Source organism: Mercenaria mercenaria, chromosome 5 (genome assembly GCF_021730395.1).
Source record: "Mercenaria mercenaria strain notata chromosome 5, MADL_Memer_1, whole genome shotgun sequence".
In the NCBI taxonomy this organism is placed as follows: domain Eukaryota; kingdom Metazoa; phylum Mollusca; class Bivalvia; order Venerida; family Veneridae; genus Mercenaria; species Mercenaria mercenaria.
In genome coordinates, this window is record NC_069365.1 from 7,429,074 (window position 1) to 7,447,022 (window position 17,949).

General features: G+C 37.3%; 1 protein-coding gene across 1 annotated transcript in view; it reads left to right on the plus strand.

The window, feature by feature from the left end:
• Positions 1–17,949, plus strand: part of LOC128557242 (PDZ domain-containing protein 8-like) — a 51,788-nt gene that overhangs the window by 19,350 nt on the left and 14,489 nt on the right. Inside the window, exons 12-18 of the mRNA XM_053544421.1 lie at positions 370–448; positions 1,810–2,074; positions 2,729–2,856; positions 10,288–10,404; positions 10,916–11,119; positions 11,782–11,888; positions 14,979–15,161. Coding sequence (XP_053400396.1) covers positions 370–448; positions 1,810–2,074; positions 2,729–2,856; positions 10,288–10,404; positions 10,916–11,119; positions 11,782–11,888; positions 14,979–15,161 — 1,083 coding nt within the window. The remainder of the gene's footprint in view (positions 1–369; positions 449–1,809; positions 2,075–2,728; positions 2,857–10,287; positions 10,405–10,915; positions 11,120–11,781; positions 11,889–14,978; positions 15,162–17,949) is intronic.

The following is a 17,949-nucleotide window of genomic DNA, read 5'->3' on the forward strand; positions in this document are numbered from 1 at the left end:
ATATTCTTACGCTTAAAAACTCAAAACACAGTTTATTATATGATAAACTACACTTGGGAACTTATTATTTCTTAATTAGAAACAGTTAACCTGCCCATAGCAACAACCTTTTTACATGAAACACATTTTGTCCTTACCATAGGCCTCTGCTCTAAATTGTTTTGTGTTCCCTAATTGTCTGGGCCAAGTAAAAACATGTATATTCCAGATTTCAGTAAGGTTCTTACTAATATTAATTGATTAATCATGTAATGCAAATTCTATGATTGGCATCTAACTTCTTCCTTTTTTTTTTGACGAAAATAAGATTTTTGTAAGATAGATGCACACAATTTGAATGAAAAATGATAATTTTTGTTATTATTTCAGTGTTACCATTCGTGTTAAAAGGCAGAGTAGATTAGCTTTGGATCCAAGCCCTTACTTAGAACAACCTGAGGATTTAGAGGTATGTTACCATGGAAATGTTTTAGTTATTAAATAAGTCAGTCACATTTTCTCAGGTCAAAGATGTTTGAACAAATTAGTTCTCCTTATATGGCTTTTCTGTGGTTCCTTAGTGTTGTAAAAAGACTAATATCTATTCATATTATGTAGTACCCTCGAGTTATGTAAGCTTCAAATTCTATTGTAATAAAACAATATCACAAAATTTTGCTTTCCCTTGGATTTCTTGTTTACTTGTTGTTTTCTGTTTTTTTCTTTTGAGCTTAAAGCAGTTTTTATTGCTTGTGTCTGCCTTTCAGATAATACTAAGAAAATGTAATTTTTTATAGTTTCTTCAAAAATGAAATCCTGGTAGTAAGATTATGATTGTAATTTGGAAATCAAGTGTGCATATAGGTTCATTAAACTTTTCATGTCTGTTTACTGATGATAAATTTAAAGGTAACTTGGCCTGCCTGTAAATCAGAGTTAGTGCTTTAGTGGATTAAGGTCACCATTATGAAAACATTTTTTGAAAAGCATTTGCTAATAAATAAGATGAGAAATATTTTGTCTGATTTTGTAATTTCCACATCTCTTGTTGAAAAATGTTTTAATAGCCACTGGCTTATCGTGATTGAACTGTCCATCTGTTTGTCCATCCATCCATCTGTACAAACCATAGTGCCTACAGCCCACATTAATAACCCAATATAATTCATACTCACACTTAACAATGCTTGTGGCAAGACCTACAAAATTACCTATATATAAATGACTGACCCATATATTATCTTCACCTTCAAACTTAAAACCTTAATAAACCACATTTGTAGTCCTAGAAGTCAAATATATGACCAAATTAATTCATACTCACACTTAACAAAACTTTTGGCAAGAACTACAAACTGATCTGATCTGTATATAGATTATCTTGACCTCCATATTATCTTCACCTTTCAACTTAAAACGATAAACAGCCCGCCCGCTTAGCTCAATAGGTAAGAGCGTTGGTCTATGGATCTCAGGGTCGCGAGTTCGATCCTCGGGCAGGGCGTATGTTCTCCGTGACTATTTGATAAATGACATTGTGTCTGATATCATTAGTCCTCCACCTCTGATTCATGTGGGGGAGTTGGCAGTTACTTTCGGAGAACAGGTTTGTACTGGTACAGAATCCAGGAACACTGGTTAGGTTAACTGCCCGCCGTTACATGACTGAAATACTGTTGAAAAACGGCATTAAACCCAAAACAAACAAACAAACAAACAATAAAACGATAAACAACAACATCTTTGGTATACCTGTGAGGCATAATGTTGTGTTTTGAAATCGCAGCTTTTTCATTTTTATATTTACTAGTAAACGTGTTCTACCTGTAGTTTGAAGAACATGAAATGAATGGTGATATACAAGATGATATCGGAGATTTTGTGAGTATAGACATTAAACACCAACGATCCTCCTCACTGAATGCTGAAGTACAGCCAAGTCAGGAATCTGTGAAACTGAGTGAAAAATTAACAAGGAAACTTCAGTCTGGGAAGAAGAAAATATTGGGGCTTAAGGAAAGTGAGAGAGATAGGGACAACAGTGATACGAAATCTCTACTGGCTGAAGAGGAGTCAGTGCAGTCCACTGACAAAAGTATATCTAAATTACACTTTGATTCATGAATATCATAAATGAGTTCATATTTTTTTAGATAGCTAAAAAATATTTGGTATTCTATCATTTGAAAAAACTGAGAGGGTGGTAATTTGGTCATTTTAGTTGTTCAAAATCTAGTAATAACATTTTGTTTTTTAATTCATCACCAAATATCCATATTGATGACTTTTTTATTTACTGTAGATTGTAGTGTTCACTGCAGTTGTCCACGGATTCTTGTGAAATTTTCAGCTTGTTTTAATTAGTTTGAGAGCAACATATTTCTTTAAGGACGTATGCTAGAATTTGGTGCGAAAATTTTCCCAATAACAGAAATTCTTCAAACTTTGGATATTGAAGGACAATCATCTAAGAAACAAAAAAATGCAATAAAAATCATAGGTCACTGGTATCAAAAATGACGTTTTCAGGGGCAGATAACTCTTTTTCGATACCGGTGACCTATGATTTTTATTGCCTATTTTTTTATCTTAGATGATTGTCCTTCAATATCCAAAGTTTAAAGAAATTCTGTTATTGGGAAAATTTTCGCCCATCTCATATACAGGGAATTCTAGCATACGCCTTTAAAGCAATTTTGTATTAAAGTACATGTGTAATAGAACTAGAAGTATTATATGTACACTATAGATGTATGTGAGAGTATATCAGTGGCAAGTTGTCTCCGGGATGGAAGTCAGTCGGCTAAATCCTCGCCACAGAAACAGCTGATAGAAATCAATAGACAACGAGCACACAGTGATACCAGCCTTAATAAGGTAATGTTTTTCTGCTAGATAGAATAAGTAGTCTGTGACATAATCTGTGAAAACTTTGCAGCTGACAGAAACCATGTAGTCATCTGAGATAAGCTAAGTTATGAATGAAGTTAATGATGTTTGCAGGGTTTCTGCTGGTGATATAATTGTCAACATATTTTCTATTTCACTTACTCTCGGCTATCCTGTGATGATGTATCTTACTGTGAAATTACTGTTTTGAATGACAAGATCTTGTGAAGTCACTGTTTTGAATGGTGAGATCTTTTGCAAATGAAATATTATTGTCTTGGAAAATAAGATCCTGAAAAGTGGCAGAAATGTTTATTTGGTTTAGTCTTTATGAAACCTGATGTAGAAATGTGTAGTTGTCCTTTACCAAGTTTGCAGACATTATGTTCCTGGGGTCAGAATTGGCGTGGAAAAACTTCAAAAATCTTATTATATCCCCACAAAACGAAGTTTGGCGTGCGGCAGGGGGGCGGGGGGGGGTTGGGGGGTGTATATAGGAGTGAGCTTGGCGGTTGGTCGGTCCGTTGGTTTTCATGGTTTCCGGATGGTAACTCATGAAAGGCTTGACCGATTTAAATAATTTTTGGTACACAGATGTAACATCAGAAAATACAGATCAAGTTCGAATTTGGGATCAGTAGGTCAAAGGTCAAGGTCACAGTGACCCTGAACAGTTAAACGGTTTCTGGATGATAAATTGAGAACGCTTGGGCCTAGGATCATAAATTTTGGTACACAGGTGTAACATCATGAAATACAGGTCAAGTTCTACTTTGAGGTCAGTAGGTCAAAGGTCAAGGTCACAGTGACTGGAAACAGTTAAACAGTTTCCGGATGATAATTTGAGAATGCTTGGGCCTAGGATCATGAAAATTGATAGGGAGGTTGGTTATGACCAGCAGTTGACCCCTAATGATTTTGAGGTCAGTGGGTCACAGGTAGAGGTCACAGTGACCCGAAACATTTAAACAGTTATCGGACCGTAACTTCAGAATGTTTGGGACTAGGATCAGGAAACTTAATTTGGAGGTTGGTCATGTCGAGCAGATGACCCATATTGATTTTGAGTTCCAAATGTCAAAGGTCATTTAATCCTTTTACGGACAATAACTTGAGAACGCTTGGGCCGAGGATCATGAAACTTCATAGGGAGGTAGATCATGACTAGCAGATGACCTCTATTGATTTTGAGGTAAGTAGGTCAAAGGTCAAGCAAGTTCGGCTTTGACATTGGCTTAGTTTTGTGACAAGGCCATATTGTGGGGGTATAATTCGTCACTCCTGTGACAACTCTAGTTTGAATTTGCAGAACTTAGATATTTTGCTTGTAGCATTGTGTAGTAGTCCTCTATAAAGTTTGTTCCAATTATGTCTCTCGGTTCAAAATTGGTTTTGCATGTGGGTAACTTGTTTAATGTAGAAAATATTTCAAAATCTTTTTGTCTAAAAGCATGTAGCATGGTGTAGTGGTTCTGTACCAAGTTTATTTTTCAAATAAAGCTTCTTGACTTAAAGATGGCTCGGCCCAAATGTCACTTATTAGTCCCCTACTGGTTGAAAACCAGTTTCGTGGACTATAGGAATGCGCTTTTCCGTCATTCCGTCCATCCGTCCGCAATTTCGTCTCCGGTCCATAACTCTGTCATCCATGAAGGGATTTTAATATTACTTGGCACAAATGTTCCCCATGATGAGGCAACATGTCATGCGCAAAACCCGGACCCCTAGCTCACAATTTGAGGTCAAATGTCAACAGGACTTTTTTCCTGTGCGGTCCATAACTCTCCCATCCAGGAAGGGATTTTAGTATTACTTGGCAAAAATGTTCCCCATGATGAGACGACGTGTCATGTGCAAAATCCGTACCCCTAGCTCAAAGGTCAAGGTCACAATTGGAGGTCAAAGGTCAATAGGGCTTTTTTACTGTCCGGTCCATAACACTCCTATCTATGAAGGGATTTTAATATTACTTGGCACAAATGTTCCCCATGATGAGACGACGTGTCCTGCGCAAATCCTGGACCCCTAGCTTAAAGGTCAAGGTCACAATTGGAGGTCAAAGGTCAACAGGGCTTTTTTCCATGAAGGGATTTTAATATTACTTGGCACAAATGTACCTCATAATAAGACGATGTGTCGTGCACAACTTTCAGACCTCTCACACTTAGCAGTCAAATGTTAACATAGCATGAACAGGGTCTGTTTCATGTCCGGTCGATAACTCTGACATTTATTATGGAATTTTAATATCACTTGACACAAGTGTTCCCCATGATGAGACGACGTGTCAGGCACAAAGCCCAGACCCCTAGCTCAAAGGTTAAGGTCACAATATGGGGTCAATGTCAACAGAGTATTTTTCCAGTCCCGTCCATAACTCTGCCATCCATGAAGGGATTTTAATATTACTTGGCACAAATGTTCCCCATGATGAGACAACTTGTCATGCACAAAATCCGGCCCATTAGCTCATAGGTCAAGGTCACAATTGGAGGTCAAAGGTAAATAAGGTTTTTTTTCTGTCCGATCAAGAACTCTGTCATCCATCAAGGGATTACAATATTACTTGGCATAAATGTTCCCCATGATGAGACGACATGTCATGCGTAACACCCAGTACCCTAGCTTAAAGGTCAAGGTCACACTGATATCAAAGGTCAATAGGATTTTTTCCTGTCTGGTCTATAACTTTGTCATGCAAAACAGGATTTAGATATCAGTTGGCACAAATATTCCCCTGGATGAGACAACATGTCATGCGCAAAACCCAGGCCCAAGGTCTAGTGTCAAGGTCACACTTCGAGACCAAAGGTTAGACACAAGAATGACTTTGTCTGGAGCATTTCTTCTTCATGCATGGAGGGATTTTGATGTAACTTGGCGCAAATGTTCACCAACATAAGACAGATTGTCATGCGCAAGAACCAGGTCCCTAGGTCTAAGGTCAAGGTCGTGTTTAGAGGTCAAGTTCAAATTCAAGAATGACTTTGTACGGAGCATTTCTTCTTCATGCATGGAGGGATTTTGATGTAACTTGGACCAAACCTTTGTTTTTAGAATTACGTCCTTTTGTTGTTACTATAAATAGATTTTATTGTAACTTTTTCATTACTGGCAGTAGAGAAAAATCGAGACCACTTTTCTGTGGTACAACATGCATGTTACATCCAATTTTTAGGTGTATTTTGACCTATCTCTACCTGGTAAAGAGTTTCTTGTGGACTTCTATTATATAGATTTTTTTATACCCCCACCAAACATGTTTGGAGGGGGGTATATAGGAGTCAGTTTTGTCGCGTCGCGTCCCGTCCCGGCCCGAAATCTATTATCTCAGTTATTACTAAATGGATTTGATTCAAACTTAAAACAGATGTTCCACCTTATCACCCACATCATGTGACACAAGGTGCATAACTCTGACACCAAGTTTTCATGAATTATGTCCCCTTTTACTTAGAATTTAAGGTTAATTTTGTTGTATTTTCACTATATCTCAGTTATTACTAAATGGATTTGATTCAAACTTAAAATAGTTGTTCCACCTCATCACCCACATCATGTGACATAAGGTGCTTAACTCTGACATCAATTTTTTATGAATTATGTCCCTTTTTTATGCCCCCCTTCAAAGAAGGAGGGGTATATTGTTTTGCAGATGTCGGTCTGTTGGTCGGTCGGTCGGTCGGTCGGTCAGAATGTAGACCAATCCGTTTCCGGATGATAACTCAAGAACGCTTGGGCCTAGGATCATGAAAGTTGATAGGGAGGTTGGTCATCACCAGTAAATGACCCCTATTGATTTTGAGGTCTGTATGTCAAAGGTCAAGGTCACAGTGACCCTGAATAGTAAAACGGTTTCCGGATGATAACTCAAGAACGCTTATGCCTAGGGTCACGAAAGTTGATAGGGAGGTTGGTCATGACCAGCAGATGACCCCTATTGATTTTGAGGTCAGTATGTCAAAGGTCAAGGTCACAGTGACCAGGAACAGTAAAATGGTTTCCAGGCAATAACTCTGGAACGCTTGGGCCTAGTTTCAGGAAAATTGATAGTTAGGTTGGCCATGACCAGCAGATGACCCCTATTGATTTTGAGGTCATTAGGTCAAAGGTCAAGGTCACATTGGCCAGGAACAGTTAAAACGGTTTCTGATCTTCTTGTCCAAAACCATAGGGCCTAGGGCTTTAATATTTGGTATGTAGCAAAATCTAGTGGTCCTTTACCAAGATTGTTCAGATTATTTCCCTGGGGTCAAATATGGCCCCACCCCGGGGGTCACATGGTTATATAGACTGATATATATATAGGAAAAAATTTGAAAAACCTCGCGTCCAAAACCACAGGGCCTAGGGCTTTGATTGTATATGACATCATCTAGTGGTCCTCTACAAAGATTGTTCAAATTATTCCTCTAGGGTCAAATATGGCTTCGCCCTGGAGGTCACATGGTTTACATAGACTTATATAGGGAAAAACTTGGAAAATCTTCTTGTCCAAACCACAAAGGCTATGGCTTTGATATTTTGTAATGTAGCAACATTTAGTGGTTCTCTACCAAGTTTGTTCAAATTATCCCTCTAGGGTCAAATATGGCCCCGCCCCAGGGGTCATATTGTTCATATAGACTTATATAGGGAAAAACTTATAACCTTCATGTCTATAACTTACATCATTCAAATTTGGACCACATGTATAGTTTTGAGTGGCAAGATGAACCTTGACATGAGTTGACCTTGATCTTGACCTAGTGACCTACTTTCACATTTCTGTAGCTACAGCCTTCAAATTTGGACCAATTGCATAGGTTTGTGTACCGAAAAAAGCTTTGACCTTGTTATTGATCTAGTGACCTACTTTCACATTTTTGAAGGTACAGTCTTCAAATTTGGACCACTTGCATAGTTTTTTGTTCCAAAATAAAATTTGACCTTGATTTTGACCTAGTGACCTACTTTCACATTTCTGTAGCTACAGCTTTATTTGGACCACATACACATTGTTTTGTACCGAAATGAAATTTGACATTGATTTTGACCTTGAGCTAGTCTTGAAATTTGAAACATTCAAAAATGGCTCAGTGGATGGCGCCAAGATCACTCTATAATCTCTTGTTAGGTTAATAGGTTAAAGGTCAAGGTCAGATTAAACCAGAATGGTAGAACTTTTGTTTACAGTGAGCGTATAATTTCTGTTCCTTGTGCAATTACTGAATGCATCAAGGGGGGCATTTCGTGTTCAACGAGCTCTTGTTACTTTAAATTTAAGGTTGATTTTGATGTATTTTCACTATATCTCAGTTATTACAAAATGGATTTGATACTAACTTAAAATAGATGTTCTCCTCATCACCCACATCATGTAACACAAGGTGCATAACTCTGACACCAATTTTTCCATGAATTATGCCCCTTTTTACTTAGAATTTAAGGTTAATTTTGATGTATATTCACTGTATCTCAGTTACTACTAAATGGATTTGATTTAAACTTAAAATAGATGTTCCACCTCATCACCCACATCATGTGACACAAGGTGCATAACTCTGACACCAATTTTTCTTGAATTATGTCCCCTCCTTTTACTTAGAATTTAAGGTTAATTTTGATGTATTTTCACTATATCTCATTCTGATTGGCTTACAGCCAAAGGGAAGTAACCTTTTTTTAACTTTTGTACTGAGTTTCTTCCCCTTAAATTCCAGGAATTAGTCTATTTTTAGAAGTCCTATTTTTAGATTTTCAATATTTTTGGTATTTTTCTAACTTTTTTATTATCAGCCCTATGTAAAAAGTAAATACATTTTTCTGTGGTAACATGGGTCGGTAAGACACTTTTTTGTATTCACGTTTAGTGTATCTCTAATATTAGAGATTTTTTATATTTACCCCATCCCTCATCCAGGGCACATAATTATACTAGTATTACTTATATGTGGAAGCCCAGGATGAAGTACTCCAAAGACGAATAAACTTCTTTTTAAGTATTAAGCTTTTTTGACATTTTTATATTATTCTAAGTATTTTTAAGATTACTTATGGTTGCCATTCTTCTGTGACAAGACCGTATGGTGGGGGTATGAGTCACTCCTGTGACAGTTCTAGTTTTTTTAGGATTAATATATAGTACAATATTGTTTATACATCATTGACAGATATCAGTTCATTATGTTATACTGCAGTAGAGAAAATTAGGTGCCTTCCAGTAGGGGACTTTGTATTGCATGGCAATACTTCATTCACTTGTTTTACATAGACTAATACAAGAAAAACATTTCCTTATATCAAACTGCAAGACCCAAGGCTTAAACATTTGGTAAGTAGGATTGCCTAGTTGTCCTCTGATTAAATTCAGCCAAATCATGCCCCTGGGATCAAACTTTGCCCAGCTTTGCCATACTTTTAACTTGTTTTACATAGATCTACTTAGGAAAAACTTTTAAAATCTTCTTGTTTAAAACTTCAAGTCTGAGAGCTTAGATATTTAGCGTGTAGCATTGTGTAGAGGCCCTCTACCAAATTATCATGTACCCATTTGAGTCAGGTGAGTGATATAGGACTGTCAGGACTCTTGTTGGACTTTATAATCTTATTCTACGAAGAATTCTCTATGGGCTTATGTCATACAATGTTTACATCTTCTTTTAAACTGGAGAATGTCTGCCACCTATCAGTTTCTTGAGCATCTCTTTAGTTACTAATTTCTACCAGACTTCACAGAATTTTTCCTAGGGTAGTCCCCTTTCAGAATCCTTCAATGTAGGGTAGGTCATCCATGCTGAATTCTGGTTGCTATGGCCACAGAAAGAAATTTTTTAAAAGTCTTCTTATTAGAAAATGCTAATAATTTTACAGAAATGTTCCTTGGGTGACGCTCTACCACATTATTTCAAATCATTCTGTTTCGTGGAAAAAAACAAGGCCATTAGGAGTGGGCTATTTTTCCCTATACGGCTATATTGACAACATTGAAAATCTTCTTATTTGAAACTGCAGGCCCTTCTTCAAATGATTCAACATCAGTATCTTTTGTGGCCCTCTATTGAATTCCTTCAATTCATTGTTTCATTAGAAATATGGCTGCCAGGGGGTGGGGCCGTGTTTCCCTATATGGCTATTTGGACAACTTTGAAAATAGTTGCTGAAACCTCTGACCCAGTTTTAAAATAATTTCACACCATTGTTCCTGTGTTCTAAAATTATTCAATACAGTTGTGAATGTCAGTTGAGTGATCTGGAGCCATCATTGTCTTCTTGTTTGTATGCCTTTCAATACATGAGGAGATATGCATTTAAAAAATACCAATATGTTCATGAATTACAATCAAATTTCTGGACTGTAAATAACAATTCAGTAGACTTTTAATTCCTAAAATAATTGTTAAACATATTCAATGGGAAATATTGACTATTGTGTTTTAGGTTCAGACAGGTGATAGTGACACAGTGAGTGCTTCCAGTGATATTGGTAGCTATAGTTACCCGGAGCTGCAGAGGAGGATTGGTGAGGTTGCTACCAGAGAAATTACATTTTCCTCTGTAAGTACATGTACAGAACTATGAAGTGGTTTTACAACCTGAGAAGTTATATTTCCATGTAAATACAGGAGTGTATAATAGAGCTACTACCAGAATAGTCCCCATAGTAGAGAACACTTGTGTAGCTTTCATCTTGTCAAATTCAGAAACTACACAAGGTCATTGTCAAAGAAAAGATAACTCAGTCAGTTATGACTGCTTAAAGATTTCTATATAAACTTCCTTTTAGATTTACCCATCAGTTTGATTTTTTTTCAGTGATTAAAAGCTTTGGTCAATATGTAATTATAAGTTTTTGCAATTCTTTTCTAGAGTTGTAAAAAATTAAGCCAGTTCACATAATTTGAATTTAGGCATAGCTATGTTTTATTAATTTGTGCAAAACATATTCATTTTTATATGCAGTATTTAACTTTTGATTACATCATTGCATACTCAGTGTCACTGTAACATCAAAAGTTTATTTTCTTAAGAACTTTGAATTAAAGAAAATATATTTTTGTTGATTTAGGATCCTGAATGGAATGAAGAATTTGAATTTGATTGTAAAGAGGAAGACCAGTATGTGAATGTGTGTGTATGGTGTAAGATGGCACAGACAGATAGGGCATCTAAAAATATCTCCACAATCAACAAGGCTGATGGTCTGCAGCTTAAAAATACCCCACCTACTGACGATCTTCCATCTTATGATCTTACCACCAAAATAGGATATGTAAGTTTTAAAGAATGTATTTTTCTGGACATTTCAATTTGTTTTAATTGGTGAATTATTGCCACTTGTGTAGTCTAAGATATAAAGTAGATAAAAAGACTGATGCCCAGAGGAAAAGGCACAAATTATTATATCTCCCACCACACAGTGGTGTGGGAGACATATTGATTTACTCCTGTCTGTCTGTGTGTGTGTCTGTCTGTCTGTCACAAAGCTTGTCCGCACTCTAAGTTGAACATTTCTCATCCGATCTTCACCAAACTTAACAAAATGTGTCTGCCAATAAGTGCTCGGCCAAGTTCGATAACTAGCCAAATCGGCCTAGGCACTTCGGAATTATGGCCCTTGAATTACCAAAAACACTCAGATTTCTTGCGCAGTTTTGCCCCCAAACCAGCGCCTATACTACTAGTAGTATAGGTATCCATTTGGTGTCAAGAAAGCGCATGCACATGTGGATTAAGTAAACAGTATATAAAGACTGACTTACTATTTAGATGATTAGGCAGTTGTGGGAGACATGCGCTTTTCTCAAAAGCATCTCTAGTTTTCTGTTTTTTTTTGTTTATTTTGAATTAGCATTTTGCATTTTTAAGACTTGTCTGAATTGTGCTTACCTTGTTCTCGAGTGAATTGTTTAATGGATGTTTATTCTATTCAAGGTGAGTGTTCCATTGGCAGATATCACTGCTGGTTGTTTATTAACAATGCAGGGAGATACCCAGTACACCATGTATCTACACCCACCTGAGGAAACCATCACTGCTAGGTAAGTATCTATTAAAACCAGTACAGCTTGTATCTACATGTACATCCTGAGGAAATGATTACAGCAAGATGTGCATTCACTGTACTCAGTATACCATGTATCTACTCTCACCTAAAAGAAATAGTGTTATAAGGTGTGTATTCAGTATACCAAGTACACCTTGTATCTACATCCACCTAAGGAAACTTGCTGCAGGGTGTGTATTTAATATACCCAGTACACCATGTATCTACACTCACCTGAGGAATCCATCACTATTAGATTGTCATTGTAAAATGTCGGTATTACCAGTACACCGTGTATTTACACCCACCTGAGGCAATAGTTACTGCAAGGTGTGTATTCACCATACCTGCGACACCATGTATCTACTCCCACCTGAAGAAACGATTACTGCAAAATGTGTATCTCCATCCATTTGTGAAAGTATTACTGGAAGGTGTGTATTCACTATACCCAGTACACCATGTATTTACACCTACTTGATGAAACAGTTATTGCAAGGTGAGTGTTCACTATGCCCAGTACATCATGTATCTACACCTACTTGATGAAACAATTACTGTAAGGTAAGGGTGCACTATGCCCAGTACATCATGTATCTACACCTACTTGATGAAACAGTTACTGCAAGGTGAGTGTTCACTATGCCCAGTACACCTGACCATGTATCTACACCTACCGTATGAAACTATTACTGCAAGGTGAGTGTTCACTATGCCCAGTACACTAAACCATGTATCTACACCTACCGTATGAAACTATTACTGCAAGGTGAGTGATCACTATGCCCAGTACATCATGTATCTACACCTACTTGAAACAATTTCTGTAAGGTGAGAGTGCACTATGCCCAGTACACTGTATCTACACCTTCCTAAGAAAACTATTACTGCAAGGTGAGTGTTCACATTGCCCAGTACACCATTTATCCTGTCACTTGCAGTATTTTCGACCCGATAGCAGGGTGCCGTATATCTTTCTTGATATACCGTCAGTTGACACGTGACCAGTGATATATGGTTAGTTGATCATGTGACCTTATGATGGATATTGTTGTCATAAGAAATTTTGCATTGAAACCATCACCATTGTGTTGGAAATGTCCGAACTAAGAAAATGAGTGGTCAAATAATGAGTTTTTATTCAAAAACAAAGAAGTTACTGGATTTTTAATTGTAACCACATTACTGTGTCGGTGATTATGTCATTATATAAGTGACGCCATTACGAATATGACGTAATTAAAACGGTTGTCACACACTTATTTTGTAAAATAAATTGCCAAATATCGGAAAATGAAGTGATGACAAGATAAATAGAATAATATGTTCGTGCCTAAGATGGAGAACATTTATCTGGCTTGGCTTCGGACGTTATCAGGTTCGCCTTCGGCTCACCCGATAACCTCCTCCACCTCGCCAGATAAACTTTCTCATCTACGGCACTAACCTATTATTCTCTATGTATCTACACCTTCTTGAGAAAACCATTACTGCAAGGTGAGGATTCACTATGCCCAGTACACCTGAACATGTATCTGCACCTACCTTACGAAACTATTACTGCAAGGTGAGTGATCACTATGCTAAGTACACCATGTAATTACACCTACCTTATGCAACTATTACTGCAAGGTGAGTGATCACTATGCTAAGAACACCATGTAATTACACCTACCTTATGGAACTATTACTGCAAGGTGAGTGATCACTATGCTAAGAACACCATGTAATTACACCTACCTTATGGAACTATTACTGCAAGGTGAGTGATCACTATGCTAAGAACACCATGTAATTACACCTACCTTATGGAACTATTACTGCAAGGTGAGTGATCACTATGCTAAGTACACCATGTAATTACACCTACCTTATGGAACTATTACTGCAAGGTGAGTGTTCACTATGCTAAGAACACCATGTAATTACACCTACCTTATGGAACTATTACTGCAAGGTGAGTGTTCACTATGCTAAGAACACCATGTAATTACACCTACCTTATGGAACTATTACTGCAAGGTGAGTGTTCACTATGCTAAGTACACCATGTAATTACACCTACCTTATGGAACTATTACTGCAAGGTGAGTGTTCACTATGCTAAGAACACCATGTAATTACACCTACCTTATGGAACTATTACTGCAAGGTGAGTGATCACTATGCTAAGTACACCATGTAATTACACCTACCTTATGGAACTATTACTGCAAGGTGAGTGATCACTATGCTAAGTACACCATGTAATTACACCTACCTTATGAAACTATTACTGCAAGGTGAGTGTTCACTATGCTAAGTACACCATGTATCTACACCTACCTTATGAAACTATTACTGCAAGGTGAGTGTTCACTATGCCCAGTACACCATGTATCTACACCTACCTGAGGAAATTATTACTGCAAGGTGAGTGTTCACTATTCCTTGTGCACCATTTGTTTACACCTACTTGAGGAAACTATTACTGCAAGGTGAGTGTTCACTATGCCCAGTACACCATGTATCTACACCTACCTGAGGAAACTATTACTGCAAGTAGGGTGTCCACTATTCCTAGTACACCATGTACATGTATTTACACCTACCTGAGGAAACTATTACTGTTAGGCAAGTTTTCACTTCAGTCATTACAACTTGTATGTACTTTGACCTGATACAAGCAATAACTACTAGTTGCATGATCACTATACTCAGTACACAGAAGAGAATCCATCAATATGTGGAGAACGTGTTTTTTTTAGAAATACTTGTGAACTATATCTGCACAAGAGGAAACTATTACTGTAAGGGGGCTTGCTCCACATTGTCGTGATAGCTTCACATTGATGTACCAGTACTGGATATATCATAACCCACCCAAAGTATCCTCCACTGATGAATTTTCTTCTGGGAGATACACAGTTCATAGAAATTTAGCTTTGATGATATCATACTTCTCCTCCTTAAACCAAATGTAGTATGTTGGTTTTGCATATTAACAGAAACAGTTAGTATATTAACTTTAAACTGTTAATCTACTTGTGTTTGTGTATACCTAGTAAGAAATACAGCAAACACTCCATACATGTTTCCATTTCAGCCGTACAAAGCTGCCATATTCTGGGCATATAGGATTTGACAAGAATATATGTCATGGTGATATTACACTGTCATTTGTGCACAAACCTTTTAAGACTATAGAGTCGGTTGTGAGGAAAGAGATTATAAGGGATGTACTCAACCCACCTGCTGTGAAAATCCGAGCTAAATCTCTGGAGAGAGAGTAAGTATATTGCTGCTTGTTTGAGTTTAGTGCTGTAGAGTTATTGCTCTAACTGTATTGTCAGTCAGCAAACATTACACAGTTTTCTTAGATCAAACAATATATTTCATTATCTGTTAAGTTTCGCCAGATTAACAACTGCCCTGCATGCATGGATGTCTTTTATGTGCATAGTTACTGTTCATATCTTCAACTGTTCACATGAGAGATTTAATTCACAACTCTAAAACTTCCCTTCTTGAGATAGCATACATGAATAGTCATATGAAATAGATATATCTATTGTAGTTACATGTCACCAGTTAGATGTACCTAGGTTATGTAATGTTGGAATTAGAACTGAACAAAAGTGCCAGAATGTCACAATATACGCCCGTCACAGCAAATTTCTTTACACTAGCACCTGTATTTGCAAATGGAATTTTAATTTTCTAGTTGTTTACAATGTTTTTTTATGCCCCCGAAGGGAGGCATATAGTTTTTGAACCGTCGGTCTGTCAGTCTGTCTGCAATTTTCGTGTCCGGTCCATATCTTTGTCATAGATGGATAGATTTTCAAATAACTTGGCATGAATGTGTACCACAGCAAGACTATGTGTCGCGCGCAAGACCCAGGTCCGTAGCTCAAAGGTCAAGGTCACACTTAGACGTTAAAGGTCATTTTTCATGATAGTTGGGCGTGTCCGGTCCATATCTTTGTCATCGATGGATGGATTTTCAAATAACTTGGCATGAATGTGTACCACAGTAAGACAACGTGTCGCGCGCAAGACCCAGGTCCGTAGCTCAAAGGTCAAGGTCACACTTAGACGTTAAAGGTCATTTTTCATGATAGTTGGGCGTGTCCGGTCCATATCTTTGTCATCCATGGATGGATTTTCAAATAACTTGGCATGAATGTGTACCACAGTAAGACGACGTGTCGCGCGCAAGACTCAGGTCCGTAGCTTAAAGGTCAAGGTCACACTTAGACGTTAAAGGTCATTTTTCATGATATTTGGGCTTGTCTGGTCCATATCTTTGTCATCCATGGATGGATTTTCAAGTAACTACACATGAATGTGTGGCACAGTAAGACGACGTGTCGCGTGCAAGACCCAGGTCTGTAGCTCAAAGGTCAAGGTCACACTTAGACGTTAAAGGTCATATTTCATGATAGTGCATTGATAGGCGTGTCCGGTCCATATCTTTGTCATTCATGCATGGATTTTTAGCTCGACAGTACGAAGTATAAGGAGAGCTATCCTACTCACCCTGGCGTCGGCGTCGGCGTCTTTCCGCGTCCCCACCTTGGTTAAAGTTTTGGTGCACTTTCTCTTTTATCAATTTATCTCTATAATTACCTGATGGATTTGATTCAAACTTGAAATACTCATTCCTCATCATCATCCACATCATCTGACATAAGGGCCATAACTCTGGCACCAATATTTCATGAATTATCCCCCCTTTTCACTTAGATTTTCAGGTTAAAGTTTTGATGCACTTTCACTCTATCTCTGTTATTACTGAATGTATTTGATTCAAACTTAAAATAGTTGTTCAACATCATCACCCACATCATATGACACAAGGTGCATAACTCTGGCACCATTATTTTCATGAATTATTCCCCCTTTTTACTTAGAATTTCAGGTTAAAGTTTTGGTGCACTTTCACTCTACCTCTTTTATTACTGAATGGATTTGATTCAAACTTAAAATAGTTGTTCAGCATCATCACCCACATCATATGACACAAGATGCATAACTCTGGCACAATTTTTCATGAATTATTCCCCTTTTTACTTAGAATTTCAGGTTAAAGTTTTATGCACTTTCACTCTATCTCTGTTATTACTGAATGGATCTGATTCAAACTTAAACAATTGTTCAACATCATTACCCTTATCATATGACACAAGGTGCATAACTCTGGTACCAATTTTTCATGAATTATTTCCCCTTTTTACTTAGAATTATAGGTTAAAGTTTTGATGCACTTTCACTCTGTCTCTGTTATTACTGAATGGATTTGATTCAAACTTTAAATAGTTGTTCAACATCATCACCCACACCATATGACGCAAGGTGCATAACTCTGGCACCAATTTTTCATTAATTATTCCCCCTTTTTACTTGGAATTATAGGTTAAAGTTTTGATGCACTTTCACTCTGTCTCTGTTATTACTGAATGGATTTGATTCAAACTTAAAATAGTTGTTCAACATCATCACCCAAACTATATGACACAAGCTGCATAACTCTGGCACCAATATTTAATGAATTATGCCCCTTTTTGCTTAGAATATACTTATATAGTGTTTTGATACATTTTATCTTTACCTCTCTTATTACTTTAAGTTGATATTTTTGACATAGACTCAGGCTATTGTGCAATATCTTCATCCACAATTGGAGTCATTAAACACTCCAGTGACAGCTCTAGTTTCCTCAGATGTGCCCAGTTTCACTATCCAGCATCGAAATAGTCGAGCGCGCTGTCTCCTGTGACAGCTCTTGTAAAATAACTACGCATGAATGTGTGGCACAGTAAGACGACGTGTCGCGCGCAAGACCCAGGTCCATAGGTCAAAGGTCCTAAACTCTAACATCGGCCATAACTATTCATTCAAAGTGCCATCGGGGGCATGTGTCATCCTATGGAGACAGCTCTTGTTTTTTTAGAAATTATTGTAATTCTTTTATTTTTCTAAGTCCACAAAAAAAATCCTTACCAGGTAGAGATACCTTAAAATACACCCAAAATTTGAAAGTAACATCAATGTTGTACCACAGAAAAGTGGTC